Source organism: Centrocercus urophasianus, unplaced genomic scaffold (assembly GCF_019232065.1).
Source record: "Centrocercus urophasianus isolate 14NV4802_14NV808 unplaced genomic scaffold, USGS_Curo_1.0 seq_9, whole genome shotgun sequence".
Lineage (NCBI taxonomy): Eukaryota > Metazoa > Chordata > Aves > Galliformes > Phasianidae > Centrocercus > Centrocercus urophasianus.
Window position 1 is genome coordinate 9,933,875 of NW_024885532.1, and position 14,943 is coordinate 9,948,817.

At 39.5% G+C, this 14,943-nt stretch overlaps 1 protein-coding gene across 1 annotated transcript in view; it reads left to right on the top strand.

Moving 5' to 3' along the window:
- TBC1D4 (TBC1 domain family member 4) overlaps window positions 1–14,943 on the top strand; it is a 105,526-nt gene that overhangs the window by 69,627 nt on the left and 20,956 nt on the right. Inside the window, exons 5-11 of the mRNA XM_042838837.1 lie at window positions 776–908; window positions 3,227–3,318; window positions 4,162–4,272; window positions 4,856–4,975; window positions 8,627–8,701; window positions 9,735–9,961; window positions 11,958–12,107. Coding sequence (XP_042694771.1) covers window positions 776–908; window positions 3,227–3,318; window positions 4,162–4,272; window positions 4,856–4,975; window positions 8,627–8,701; window positions 9,735–9,961; window positions 11,958–12,107 — 908 coding nt within the window. The remainder of the gene's footprint in view (window positions 1–775; window positions 909–3,226; window positions 3,319–4,161; window positions 4,273–4,855; window positions 4,976–8,626; window positions 8,702–9,734; window positions 9,962–11,957; window positions 12,108–14,943) is intronic.

Genomic DNA, 14,943 nt, shown 5'->3' on the forward strand with positions numbered 1-14,943 from the left:
GGTTATTGGAGAAATACAATTGAGGGGAACTAATGTAGTTTGCAGGAGAAACTTGAAGCTAAAGAGAAGAAATTAATTTTTTATTTAGCCAGTAACCATGAGTATAGTTTGATATTAAAAGTTTTGCTTTTAACTGAGTTTTAAGATGGTGAACATCTTATTTCAGTGGAGACTGAGGAAATACGGAATCAAGGATAACCTTTTTTTCAGGCTGAAAATGTGCTTGCAGTTGAACAGTAGAAACTTGGAAACGTAGTTTGAGATCCTTGCACAGAGTAACTGATAAACTCATTTCCAAAATAATGATTGTGTTATCATTTTTACTATTAGTGGAAACTTACTATCTGTCTCTGAAGCTCTTTTCAAACGCACTGGCAGGTGAGTGTCTAGAAGTATTCGGGTGCCTGTGGATGCAGATATATCCTAGACACGATGCAAGTTAGATGTGAAGGCCCTTCTAAATACAGACTTCTGTCTTCCACCCTTATGTGTCCATTTACCTTTTGAAATTATCAACATCACTAAATCCTCTGCATCAGCAAAGTAGTTGGAGGTTTCAGAAAATTCCGGTGTTGAAGTTCAGGTAGCAAACTGTGTCTTTGCCTTTGTCTTAGAATGGGCAGAAAGCAGGGCATAAAAGTTTGAACTCTAGAAGACAGCAAACAGGTTGTTTGATGGCAAAGCACCTGTCTCTGGGTGTAAGGTATGAACCTTATTTGATGTATATGGCATGCACTGTTGTTTACATGTTATCTTTTCGCTCTTTTACCTTTAGGTTGATGAGGTAATGCTTACCTTGAAGCAAGCCTTTAGCACTGCTGCAGCTCTTCAGAGTGCCAAGACGCAGGTTAAGCTGTGTGAGGCCTGTCCTATGCATTCATTGCACAAACTTTGTGAAAGAATTGAAGGTAGGAGCTGAATTTGTGTTACAATTTTTTTGCCTGATTATTCCAGAAATATCACACTGTACATGTAAAATTTAATTGTGTCAACCATGCACTTCTATTGATGTGGGAAGGGAGAGAAAAGTTTCCCAATAAGGTCCTTGCATTGCTTTCCACTCTGTGCGATTGAATGGAGGTAGCTGCAGTAATGAGCAACTGAGTATAATACAGATTGTGTTAAAAGTACATACTCTTTTATTGTCATACTTATCTTAAGCATTAAGAGAGACAAAAAAGACAACAGTTCTCCCTTTCCTGAAGATAAGCTGTTTCAAAATGGATCATGAAGAGACAGTGATCAAGAGAGGATCTTCCTTTCGCATGTATTCATTCTTGTGGGAGAAGAATAAAGTGGTGGGAGGCTTTTTTGTTTGTTTGTTTTTGTTTTTTGTTTTTTAATTTTTGTGTCTATTCTCTTAGGTACTTAATCTGGTTTTCTTTCTATCGTAGGAAATAAATGATTAAGATAGCGACTTAAGGAGCAACTTATGAGAAGGCCTTATGAGGAAAGACTGAAGGATCTGGGATTGTTCAGTCTGGAGAAGAGGAGGCTTATGGGAGACTTTATTGCTCTCTATAACTATCTGAAGGGAGGTTGTAGTGAGCTGGGGGTCGGCCTCTTCTCTTGTGTAACTGGTGATAGGGCTAGAGGGAATGGCTTCAAGCTGTGCCAGGGAAGATTTCGGCTGGACATTAGGAAATACTACTTTGAAAGAGTGGTCAGGCACTGGAATGGGCTGCCCAGGGAGGTGGTGGAGTCACCGACCCTGGAGGTGTTCAAGGAACGTTTGGATGTTGTGTTGAAGGACATGGTTTAGTGAGAGCTGTTGGTGATAGGTGGATGGTTGGACTGCATGATCTTGTAGGTCTTTTCCAACCTTGGTGATTCTGTGATTCTGTGGTAGGAAATAAGTATCTAATAACGTAAGTCAAAACAACTACTTGACTTTAAATATGAATATAAATAAATATGAATCCACAACTCTTTTTGGTTTCAGTGGAAGTGATGTATACCAAAGCCCATGCAAAATATCTTATAAGACAGAATTAAAAAATATGAATAGCAGCATTCTGTTTTTGTAGTCACTCTGATGTGTGTCCTTGCGAAGTGTCTTAGGCAAAAATAAGCAAGTATGATTTGTAGTAATCTTGTAACTCCTGGTCTGGTTATGATAATGATCATGATTGCTACTTATCTCCCTCTCGTGGATCAAAAGCAAACTATGAATCTTAGAGAAGTGACATTCAGTTGACTTTTTTTCTGGATTCAGCAGTAGATATTCGGAAGTGAAAATTTATCTGAGAAGGTCTTCCCTGAGTAGAAAACTATAGAGGCTTCCATCTGAGGCAGCATAATTATCTCCGTAGTGTAGACTTGCAAGACTGGGTTAAGCATCTGTTATCCAAGTAAAATCTCTCTTAAGATAACAAATTGAATACCATGGTAGAATTTTCTTAAACTTTTGCTTAGTGACTTAAAGACTTCAGCGTCTCTTTTGCTTTCTTCTTTTAGGATCTAGAATTTTACCATAATCAAACCCAGGATTTCATTACTTTAAAACTTTTTTATCTGCTCTGATTGCAGTTCTGTTAGGATAATATGTAGCTTGGGTGGATGAGAGTATATTTTTATCTGATCTAGGGTAGTTGTTTTCCCCATGGGTTTTTGTAGTTTCCTAGAATAAGGTCTGAGCAAATGCGGGCCTTTTTGAATATCAGAATTTTTTTCTTAATTTCTTATAGCTTTTATGCTGCTCTTGTTTTTAAAGGTGATGTTCTCTAGTATGGCCTCTATCCTTTCCCTGCCTTGTCCTTGTCCTCTGTCCTTGTCCTTTCCTAGAAATTCATCTAAACATTTCAATTAAAAGCTGCTGGTAGTTTCTTTTTGTATCTTGTGCATTGAGTATCTTTCAGACCTTATCTGTGGTCTGTTCCTCTCTTCCTCCCCTCTCGTACAGATGTCAGGCTTCCATCTCTTGATACTAGGCAGATGTCAGTGGAGCATCACAACCTTTTACTGAGGAACCAGCCGCTTAGTGGCTGTTAGTTCTATTTTTACTGCTATCAAATGGAGACAAAGCCCTGTGCTTTAGAAGGACCTAAGGCATCTCCTATCAAATATGCTGCTGATATACAAATATCGTGCATCAAACTTTTATGAATTTAAATGCAATTTTATATTTGTTTACACCATTGTTTTGGGTTTTTTTTTTTTCCAAAACTCTTTCAAAAGATTGTTTGGGAATCCAGAAGCTTTTAATATTATTCCTTTCTCTTCTCAGGACTTTATCCACCAAGAGCCAAGCTTGTGATTCAGAGGCATCTGTCGTCACTAACTGATAATGAGCAAGCAGACATTTTTGAACGTGTTCAGGTAATAAGTTAGAAGCTACTGTCTCAGATTTGAAAAAGCCCATGCCAAAACGGACTGGATGTTTTTTCTTTTGATTATATGGGTTTGTTTGTTTGTTTGTTTTATATGTTGTTGGCATAGAATTTACTGTTGTTCCATCAACCATCATACTGAAATAGTATGCTTTAACCTAACCTAATGTGTGATACGCAGCTCTGACACTATTTTTGATTCCAAACTCTGCTGAGACTCCTTCTGTTCTTACTTAGAGGATATTTTATGTTATCTGTAAACATTTTTCTCTACCCACAAGTGATATGAGAGTGAATTGAGAATAGGTGAGATACGCAGGTGTCAGGCAACTGGTTGGCATTTTCAGAAGCTCTCTTTTGACCTAAATTTTGAGGCAAAAATCTAGTGCAAGAAAACGTACTCAACTGAATGACCTATATAGTAATTCATGCTTCCAAAGGCTACACTTTCAAAGGCTTTCTACTACCTTCCAAAGGCTTTCTAGCAGCCTCAAGAAGGGAATGCCTTTTTGATTTATATAGGTTCTTTTTTCCTTTTATAAGCTTAGACAACAGCAGACGACCTTTGAAAACAAAATGTGTAGTGTTAACACTCCCTCTCCCCTCCACCTCCACATCGTGCAGCATTTTCCATATGGAATTTTTTGGTCTATTTTACTTGTGAGTACGAAGGCACACAAACGATGATGTAATGTGACTCATTAATTGTGCACTTTGGCTTCTGGAGTGTCAGTGTGTTACCTTCAAAGAATGTATACAGATGGAAGTTAAAATAAGCAAATAATGACTTGAAAGACTAATTTTTTTCTCTTCTTTGTTCTGTTACTAACAGAAAATGAAGCCTGAGAATGACCAGGAAGAAAATGAACTTGTGATCCTGCATCTACGCCAACTCTGTGAAGCTAAGCAGAAAACACACATTCACATTGGTGAAGCTCCATCGGTAAAGCTTGATTTCATGTGATTCCTCTCCCTCCTCCCATTCATATTCAAGTGTAACCTAGACTACCAGAAAGGTTGCTGCTAGAGTTCATCAGGGATAGCTGAAACCGAGCATTGTAATTGAGAGAAGATGGTGGGGAAAAAAAAAGTAATTTGATTTAATTTGCTGTGACATGCTTAGGAGTAGGAAGAGAGGGAAGAAGACAATCAATTATTTTTAGATCTGTTTCTTTACAGTACAAGAATACCATATCTGTCATCTTTTCCTTCCTTCCTGATCTCAAAAAGTCATTTCTAGAGAGAGCAAAATAAGAATGAAGAGGGTGTTGGTGCCAGTCTAAACTACTACTTTATCTGGCAAGGGAAATAGATATCAATATTATTAAATGAATATTCTTTTTCAAGATAGTCTTTAGAGAATAGAACGTTCCTTTAACTTTTTTTTTTTAATTTATATTTAAAATAAAGAATAGGGATGTATTGTCTATTATGTAATTGTAACTTGGTTTAGTTCCAGTCTTTGGAGGTCTGCAGTTGCAAAAACAATTGCCAAAACTGAATTGTGTCCTTGCTCATATCAACAGACTGCGTCTAACAGCGTGATTCCAGAAAACACCACCAGTGGTGGCAGGTTTAAACTTGACGTTCTGAAAAACAAGGCCAAGAAATCCTTGACTAGCTCTCTGGAAAATATCTTCTCAAGGGTAAGATTAACAAATTGTTGTCAGCAGTTTTCCCAGATATCCTTGACAGTGAAGTGCTATCAAATTTTGTTTTGTTTGTTTTGTGGCCTCAGTTTAATAAATATGTGATGAAATTACATCACTGTTTTGATGTGCTGATGGTGTCTTATGTACACTAGAAAGCTTATGGTAAGGCCACACAAACAGTTAAAAAGGGCAAATTTTTGAATAATTTGTGTTCTTGCAAGTGGCAAGTGAACTAGTGGGCAACTCTAATTAACACCTCGTATCTAAAGCTCATGTTGGTCATTAACAATCTTTGGAAAGTAGTAGCTAAGGGGTCCTTTTGTAGGACAAAAAAACAATTTGTTTAAGAAAAGGGGGGAAAAAGGTAGAAAAAAAGGAGAAAAAAAAAGTATTGCTCCTTAGTGTTGCTAACCTACTACAATGTGGGTAATTACTGGAAATCTCTTACATTAATTTGCTTTTTAAAGAAAAAGTCTGAATTGCAGGTTTTGCCCCTTGTCTATATGCAGAGGAGGGATGTACAGAGAAGTAACAGAAGAATGTGTCCTGTGTGTCACTGCAAAGAAGGGACAGAGAGCTGTGGTGAAGTCCAAATATAATTCAAGCAGTGAATTTGAGCTCCTTCTGTTAATAGTTTTAAAAGTATCATAGTACTGTGTCATCTGGGCCTAAGCTGCACTTGTCCTGCAGCTTTATGAGCGTGCCGTAAAGTAACCTCCAAACCTGAGATATCACAGATATTGCATACTAAGAAATCAAAACATTATTTGCCAGGGTGAAGCTTCTGAATGGCTTGTACTTAGGTGGAGAGTGAATTTAGCCTATGAGTGACTCTAGGATTAATACTCACCTGGTCAAGTCTGGGTTATGTTTTGTTGTGAATTTTATGCATTTGGAATTTGGCCTAGAAAAAGAGCAAAAGAGAGATGATGTTCAGAAGATCTGGATAATTTCATCAGTCTGAAATACCATCAGTTGATGACAGCTGCAGTCGTGCCTGTGCTGAGTCTGATTTCTTTCTCATGTCTAAAGGACATGTGACTGGAATGTGATCTGACAGTGGGGTATGAACTCTGCAGTGACTGTGGAAACAGCATACATCACTGGGAATAACCCATGAAAGCTGCTTGGCCGTGTATGGACACAGTATTTGTATTATGTGAAGGAAAAATCTTTTATGAGAAATGCACTGCTGAGTTGAAATCTCAGAAGGGAGATAGTCATTGATTGCTGTTTCTGATACATTATGTTCCTTTCTCAACACAGCCACTGTGCCATGCTGTGCTCTATAGCACAAAGATCCACTTTCAGTCTGGGATTTAGTTTAACAGCAGTGGACACCCAAATCCATGCTGGGGCCATTTTCAGCTTGCTTGTTTGTGAAGAAAGCTTGCTGTTGGGATTGTCTCATGTTTTGCTTGTAACTGCTAGAGATCAGGAACAGCATTGTGTTGCAGTGAATCATGATGCATGGAGAGGTTCATCATTGCAGATCCATTTAAAGGTCACACAATGCAAGAACTAGAAAAATACTTTACAGTGCAATATAGCCACTATTAATTGGTTAAATCAAGTAATCAATGGGTGGTGGGATGCTGGAACAGGTTCCCAGGGCAGTGGTCATGGGCCCAAATTGCCAGAGTTCAAGGACTGTTTGGACACTGCTATTAGACTTAAGGACTGATTTTTGGGTTGTCCTGTGTGAAACCAGGGGTTGGACTTGATGATCCTTATGGGTCCCTTTCAACTGGGGACATTTGATGATTCTCTGAATGTGTGATTGTTTTTGTACAGTACGTACGTGCATTCTGTGTGTGATACATGCATACCTGTGTTGTATAATGGGTGTTTTATAGTTCTTGCTCTTCATCAGACTATTATAACAAGTCTAATAGATCACAGTTGATTCCTAAAGGTATTTAGGTACCAAATACCCATTCTTGTAGTGGATTTTTGTTTTGGTTGGTTGGTTGTTTTCCCTTAAGCCAGCCACCAGTTACTTGGTATTAATTTTATGGAATGTTAATTGTATGTGACTTACCATTTTATTTTAAAGTGTAATTATTAACTTAGAGAGTAGGAAAGAAAGTCAGTTCTTACAAAATTGGCATTCAGCATCTTATTGCATATTTAAATATATATAGAGAGAGATATATATAGACATACACAGATACACGCAACACATATACACATTCATATATATATATATAGACACAAGTCAGTAAATGTGAGGTGAGATTCAAGCAGCCTTAATCTTAGCAAATTAGAAATAATTATACGGTGGTCAGGTATCTAAGAAGACTTAGTAAGTGAATAGCTTCATAGCTAGGATAAATAGAATTATGACATTTTAAGCTACTTGAATGAGTAGCTGTTCGCCACTCACCATGGGGATACATGCTGGGTTTTGTGCTCTGGCATTTTTCTCCCAAAGGAATGCCACTTTTTCACTTGTTTGTTTTGCTGGAATTATCTTGTTTTTGTCAGGTTCAAACTGAAAACAGGCTGTGGTTTCCTAACACGTTATCTCAGAAAAAATAAATATAACCTCTTTTTGACCTTCTGAACACATTTCTACTAGCCCATGCTGTACTAACTTCTGTTGTTGTTTCTTCTGAATCAAAAAGCCTTTCTTAGTGTGCCAAAAGCATGTTTTTAAATCTAATAAGAAACTTCCAAGTTATCTTTTGCTCCTATTTTATTGTGAGGGTCAGTGAAGAGATCCCCTTCAGGCAGAGCATTCATTGGTAATGATCTTAAATGGGATAATGTACTTAAGGGGCACTCTAAATCTTGAAAATGAAAATAAACCTTACCAGGGAAAAGCTGGCTAAATAAACATTGCTAACGTTGACAAAACTTCCCTTGTAAGTTACAGAAATACCAAGAAGAGCTACTGTGCTCTGTCTGTTTTATCCAAGGCCCAGACTTTTTTTTTTTTTTTTTTTTTTTTTGTCTGTTAAAGTGGTGGAAATAACTTACTTCAGCAGTCAGTAATGTGCAACATTAAATGCTGCCTACGTTTTGTGGGTGTTGAAGACAGGTAGAAGAAAGTAGAAAACACTGCTGATCTGTAATCTCTTTCTGTGAAACCAGATGACTCTGAACATGTTTGGCCAAGATCTATTAATGCCTGTTTCAGTCAGCTTTCCCTCAGTGCTAAAACCTCACTGCCTTTGAAAAGGATTGCTCATATCCAACCTTATTTGGTTGGATTTGCTGCCAAAGAGCACTTACCCACTTACTTTCTCTTCTTTTTCCCAGGTAGACTTAATTTGTCTGAGATCTCTAGATATGGTATAAGTTCTCTGAGATCATAGCATGTCGACTGCATCTGATAGTTGCACTGCAGAGTGCTGTATGAAAGTCTGCAGGTTTTCTTAGTCTGACCAAGCCAGCTCAGATGTTCTGCTTCGCATGAATGCATACTCAGTTGCTTCAGACAAGAGCTATCTGGTTAAAACTCTTGGGGGAAGGAAAGAACTACTTGGAAAATCCAGTACTTGCCTCATTATCTGATGTTTTCCATCAAACATGTCACATACTTGGACTGTCCTGTACTCACCTATGCAGTTGCTTCCATCGTTGCTTAATCTTTGGAAAAGCAAAAAGCCTGGACTAAACTATTCACTTTTTTTCTTGCAGGGAGCCAACAGAATGCGAGGCCGCTTGGGAAGTGTGGACAGCTTTGAGCGCTGTAACAGCCTTGCTTCTGACAAAGTGCGTAAGGAGCTTAGTTCAAATGGGCACACTTTCATGCATGGGTGGTAATGAAGCATGAGCATGCCTTCCTTCTTCAGTTTGAACGAAGTAGCACAGAGCACATCAATTCACTGAACTCAGATAAGAATTTCCAGTGGGAGGTGGAGGTTGTAGGAAAGCTGGCATATGTGTTGTCTTGGAGCTTCAATTTTAATCTGTTGTTTGATTGCCAGACTGGTGGTATTTCAGGTGTTTTTCCTACGTTTCCTTTGCTTTTACAAAATGCAGGGAATTTTTGGTCAGCTTTGCTGAACCCATTGTAAATGGTCATATCTCACTGTAAGGAAATGCTCTGAAGGTGAGGAATCCTTTCTGTAAGTAAGGCAGTTGTTTTAGGGAAATTAAAATGCTGACCTAAAAACATCTGCTGGGGATGCTTTGTGGGAGTAAAAGGGCAGAATGCTGTTCACTTTCATTTTATTTCCTGTTTTCAATCATCTTCCTCTGACCTCATGCAGGGATTGGTTGCTGTTTTTCCCAGGAGATGGAGATTCTGTTATGGTTTTCCTGGCACAATTACTCACAAACTGGCTGTGTAATAACAGGCTCTCTTCCAGGATATCGCTGTGAAGGTGCAGGAAGCATGCTCATGATATGTCGAGGAAACTATACCTCACAGCGGTTTCCCCAGTCTTTTCAGTCCCTGTTTTTTCCTGAAAGAGCCCCAAGCCCAGTAGCTGGTATGCTGATCCTTTAAGAGGAGGCCTGGAATAATCAGTATGATTTTGCATAGTATATAAACTTTTATTCCTCTTTTCTTTCTGTTTTTGGTTGGTTGTTTTGGTTTTTGTTTCGTTTTGTTTTTTTTTCCTCCAAGAAGGACGCTGAGGTCTCAGTGTAACTTAACAGAGGATGTCTGTTTTGGGTGATAATTAGCATACAATAGGCCATGACCAAGAGGGTGGAGAGGCTCCGGTGCCCCAATGCTGTGTGTGGCTGGTGGGGCTAGGGGAGCTCCTGCAGGCCTCACTCCTCCAGTGCTTCCTTCCAGGACGCTTCTCCGGGTGACTCTCCGCCGACCACTCCTCCGGCGTCCCCGGTGTCCTCAGCCTGGCAGCCATTTCCCGAGGAGGACTCAGACTCCCCCCAGTTCAGAAGACGTGCGCACACCTTCAGCCACCCTCCCTCCAGCTCCCGGCGGCGGATAACCTTCCAGAACGGCCGGTCGCTGAGCGCCCGCTCCCCGCTGCTGCGGCAGAGCAGCATTGAGCCCACGAGGTAAGTCCCATCTGTAGTGTCAGCACACCGACTTCTGATGTGAGCTGCTTCTATGCTGCTCTGGGTTTGTTACTTAACTTTCAGCTTGTCTTCTCCACCTCTGAATAGCTTGGTGCAGTAACTGGCTGATCCCCAAATTAGTGACTCAGGGGAAGCAACAAGCCGGTGGATAGATAGCCAGGCTGCCTGCTGATCTGTATGCTTGCTTATTGCCAGCTTTAAGCTTCAGCCTTTTGGCTGTGCTGCAGGCAGGCCTTCCAGAGAAGAGATCCTCAGCACTTCTAACTGCAGAGGCTGTAGCTTGAGGATTTACGCTGGGATAAGTGCTGGCAGCTTTGAGTGCTAGTTGCTGTATTAGCGAGGCTCCTGGAAAGTGTGTCCAGAATTAAAACTACGGAAGAATCCCACTGAAAGACTTAATGATTAAGTGCCTCCTCTGAAAAGTGAGGCATGCAGTTTTGATTTTTGCCATCCGCAGGAGTTTCTATCTGCAACTTCTTTTCCTCCCTGTTTGGAAGCTCTCCTGCTAATGTCATGTGGGATCCTTCTGCTTCAGGAGCCAAGCAGAGTTCTTTTGCTTGGGCAGGAGAGGTCCCCATAGTTCACTGTGGACCTACTCAGATTGCTTAACTTTCTCCGCCTCCATCCTGCTTACCTTCATCAGAAAGTCACCAGGCAAAACTCTAAAACCTTTATAATACAGACTCTTTGCAAGAAGCTGTGACTTTCCCATCTCTGGAAGTGTTCAAGGGCAGGTTGGATGGGGCTGCCTTGGGCAGTCTGATCTGGTGGGTAGCAGCCATGCCTGTGGCAGGGGGTTGGAACCAGATGAGATTAAGATCATTAAGAACCCTTCCAACTGAAGCCATTCTACAATTCAGGCTGTATTTTCTATGCTCTCTCCAGACTGCTCATCTGTTGCAGTGCATGGTTGCAATTTAAGCTTTTTGAAGGCTCTTTCTAAAAATGATGTTAAATAATTGCTTATTGCTTACTTGTTGTCTAGATTAAAACTTCAGTAAGAATGCCGCATCAGATTGTAGAGAAAAACAAATCATTTTATTCTTTTTAAGAGAATAGAAGGGGTCAAGTGTAAGAAACTTTCATGCAAGGCTTGAAAGAAGACTTGAAATAGCCATGTTATGCTTTGTTTCTAAGAGATAAATGAGTGGGGTTTTTTTGTTTGTTTTACTGAGATAAATTCCTTTTTTTTTTTCTTTTTTTTTCTTCACTGTCCATGTTGTATGCAAACAGGAAACCCTGAAGGACTTGCTGACTTCGCTTCTTTGTAATAACTTTCAAGAAGTGGATGATCAATTTGCATTGTCAGCAGGTTTTCAGTCCAAATTGCTTTGTAACAGCATGGTTCTAGGTTGGGGTTTTCAGTCTCCCTTTTCCTACTCAGGATTGATCAAAATGTTAAATAAGAGAAATTAAGTTGATTTTAATGTCTCCCCAGTACATTTTTTTCTCTTTTTAAGTAATGTTTAACTGTGTGGGAGGACTGTCGTCTTTGATTAAAATACTCAACAAAAATTTCAAAAATTCCTTCCAAATTATTGCGTTTAAATAATATCTACTTTGTAGTGTGTTCTAGCATTCCACTAAAGTTATTTCTGAAAGCAGGAAGCAGGGGAGGACAGAACCCACAATGTGATTGATGTTATTGGAGGCAATTTTCTAAGGTTATTTTATGAGTGTTTCAGAGACTATCCTTCTGAATTTCCCTTTGAGAATAATAAGGCTGAAAAAATAAGGTTTTCTGCGTGCTGTGCAATGCTATCAAAATTTTTCTTGAAGTAAATGAAACGTAACAATAGAATCAATATCAGTATAAAAACTGCAGTGGTGCAGCTGATGTGCTTCATTTTCCAAGAACACAAAGAAGTTACTTAAAGTCGAAAGGAGGTACTTGGTCATTGTTTTTAATTTGGATATTCTGTTGTATCTGATTCCATGCTGACTTGTCTGCTGTGTTTTCTTATTGCCTGCACAGTCCTATTGTTGGGATTCAGCGCTTTCACTGTGAGAGTGAATCTGCATCACCTGGTCTCCCTTCCTCTCTCTCTGCCCCTTCTTTCCTGAAAACTTTTTACCAGGGCTCAGGAAGGTTGCTCCAGCACTCAGAAAGTGACCTCTCCAAGAGGTGAGAGCACTGTCTCCTGCCTAGTTCTTCACTGCCAACGGCTTAACAACAGGATTCCCAGTGCAATGCAACATGTGGGGTGCTTCCTACTCTGCCTTGTGCTCCTGTATTTCTAACACACTTCCTAAGTATGTGACACTGATTTGCACTGATGAATAGGCTTTTGGCCAAAAAAAACCTGTTAAGAACTGAGGCTTGTCTGCTGACATCTGGGAGCTGCATCTTGTTTCTTTTGTGGTGTTGCAAATCAGCTGCATTGGTTTGTTGCTTGAAATGCAGTGTTTTTTAGGAGTGTTATGCCAACTGGATGCTTTCTCTGCTGAATGCAAAGCAGCATGTGTGGCTGTAATTGTTGAGAATTGTTGAGAAAAGAGCAAAGTGAGAAGAGTACAGTACTAATACAGGATGTATTTGGGGAAGGGGGAATGTCAAGTTAGCTGAGTGATACTAGCTGTGATATTTCTAGGAAGAATTGCCAAGTGACTTCCAATTAAAGATGAGTGGGGAAAAAGCCAAGGTAGAAGAAGGACTTCCTGACATCGGTGTGAATCTGGACGGAAGTCATATTTTTTAGTATAAAGAATAGGCACTCCTTCAGAATGGTGCTTAGGAAAACTGCTTATGGATTATTCTTCTGAAGTGGGCCCACAGTGATTAAGGTGGAACTGTCGTTTTATATTTCATAATGGTTTTTTGTCAGTTGCTCACCTCTATATTTTTCTTTTGTCAATGACTATTTCCGTCTGTACGCTGGCAGCTACTGTTCATTTCTGTACGCTGAACTGTTCTCAGGTTTCTGCTACTCCTCATCTCTACGTGGTTGTCCTCTGTCCATTTCCAACAGGAACTTCTGGGGCTATAGAATATGTTCATGTGACCATTTCTCCCTGAAAAAGTAACAGTAGATTGCACTTTAAATACAAACACATGTTGATGAGATCTCGTTTTTGGATGCATCAGGAGTCTGTTATATGGGAGTTTCAGTTGTGAGATGCATATGGAAGTTTTCAGGGGTGTTTAATGAAATTTTTTTCACTTTGTGGAATGCTGCTTCATTAAACTTGCTCACATAAATTTGTCATCTCCATTTTAGGAAAGGCGATAAAGAATTGTAGATCCCTGCCCTGGTCTGATTAAGGTAAAACGATAAGCAGAGGTCCACACGCAATCATCAATTTCAATGAGAATCTATATACTACAGTTATCACAAAATATTGATAAGCAGTTATCCCCAAAATATTGGCACTATAATGATTAAATCTATCTTACTGTGTGGCTAAACTAAACGACTTTATAAGATGGCATCTTATCACTTAGAATCAGTCTTACACTGTGCAGATAAACTCTGCAATCTTAAGGAGCCAAGATGTCTCGCAATTACTTAACAACTTGACAGCTTAACAACTTTACAAGATATGGCATTTAGAAAACTGAAATAAGTCTTCCAATTACTTAATGACTTTTAAGAGAATAGGAGTGAAGAGAGAACTGGAGAAAGAACAAAAGAGGCAGAGAGATGGGCAGAAAAGAGATGGCTGATCTCATTCAAGGAGTTCCAGTGCCAGCTCACAGTGCTGGATATGGGATGGTGTAGAGTGAAAGTGTTTTATATAGGGGTGATAGCCTCGAACCAGCAAACAGCAATGATGACCTGGATCCTCCTCAGGCACCCTTTTTATGCTTGCTAGGTTTGCAGGTGTAATGTCCCAAGGTCGTGAACAACTAAGTTTCACAATAACAAGTTTGTCAAAAATAAATTTGTAGCCAAAGCTCTGGCATAGAAGGTAGGGCACGAGATCTTGTACCTTGCTGATAATGGCCTCTGACTTGTCATGGCGGCGGCCTCGCACAGCAAGTGTTTGAGACACACCAAGCACACCCAACATACCCCAGCTTTTGTTGGTTCTTTAACGGAATTAAATAAATACACCAATTAATGGGAGGCAGTTGACCTAAATGTGGGTGTAAGGTATGGTCTAAGTTAGTCATCTCTAAATAATACACAGGTTATAATAGCAAAATGCAAAATATGTATCTTCTCTTTAAGCACACTGTATCGTGCCTTATTTTTCTGACACTTATAATGTCTTTTCCTGGTCTCCTATCTGTAACAGCATGAACAGCATACAGCCAGAAACTCATAACATAGAGACAATTGTGAAACACAGTGGGAGGATTCTGCAGTTTGAGTCTTTCCAGAAGAGTAAACTAGTGTGCAAGTACGATAAGGTGAGACATCCTTACAGGAAGGTTGCATTGCCTTAATGGCAGAACCAGCGCCCATTCTCTTCATCAACTTAAGTCCACAGTTTTCAAAAAGTAAATGGTAAATTACCTAGATTCCCTGTCTTAATATGGGGATAATATAAACCAATCATTACTTGGGAAGTTTTTCCAAAGCTAGTCTTAGTAATGTGTCACATCTTTGAAGATGGAATAACTTTTTAAGAGACTCTACCTTTCTACTCAAGCACAGATGAATAAGGAGGAAGCAGTGTATGCTTCCAACTCTCATTTTAATTGGCTAATGGAGAATGAAATGTATTTTTCTACCCATGAATGTTAAACTCTTTAGACTTTCCCCAGATTGCACTGCAAATTGCAGATTTGTCAGTAAATTTAGGTGTGGGAGATAGGAAAGTCTATGGATAAGCATTGTGCAAGTCATGTTTTCAAATTGGGAAATAGGTAATTGAGTTAATGCATTAATTTCTTACATCAACCTTCTGAACCATTTTATCACATGGTAGGTGATATTACCATTTTGTTCCAAATTTCTTCCTGCTTTTATTCTGTACTGTTTCACACCTTCAGATCTTCTGTTTTTCTTTCTTTC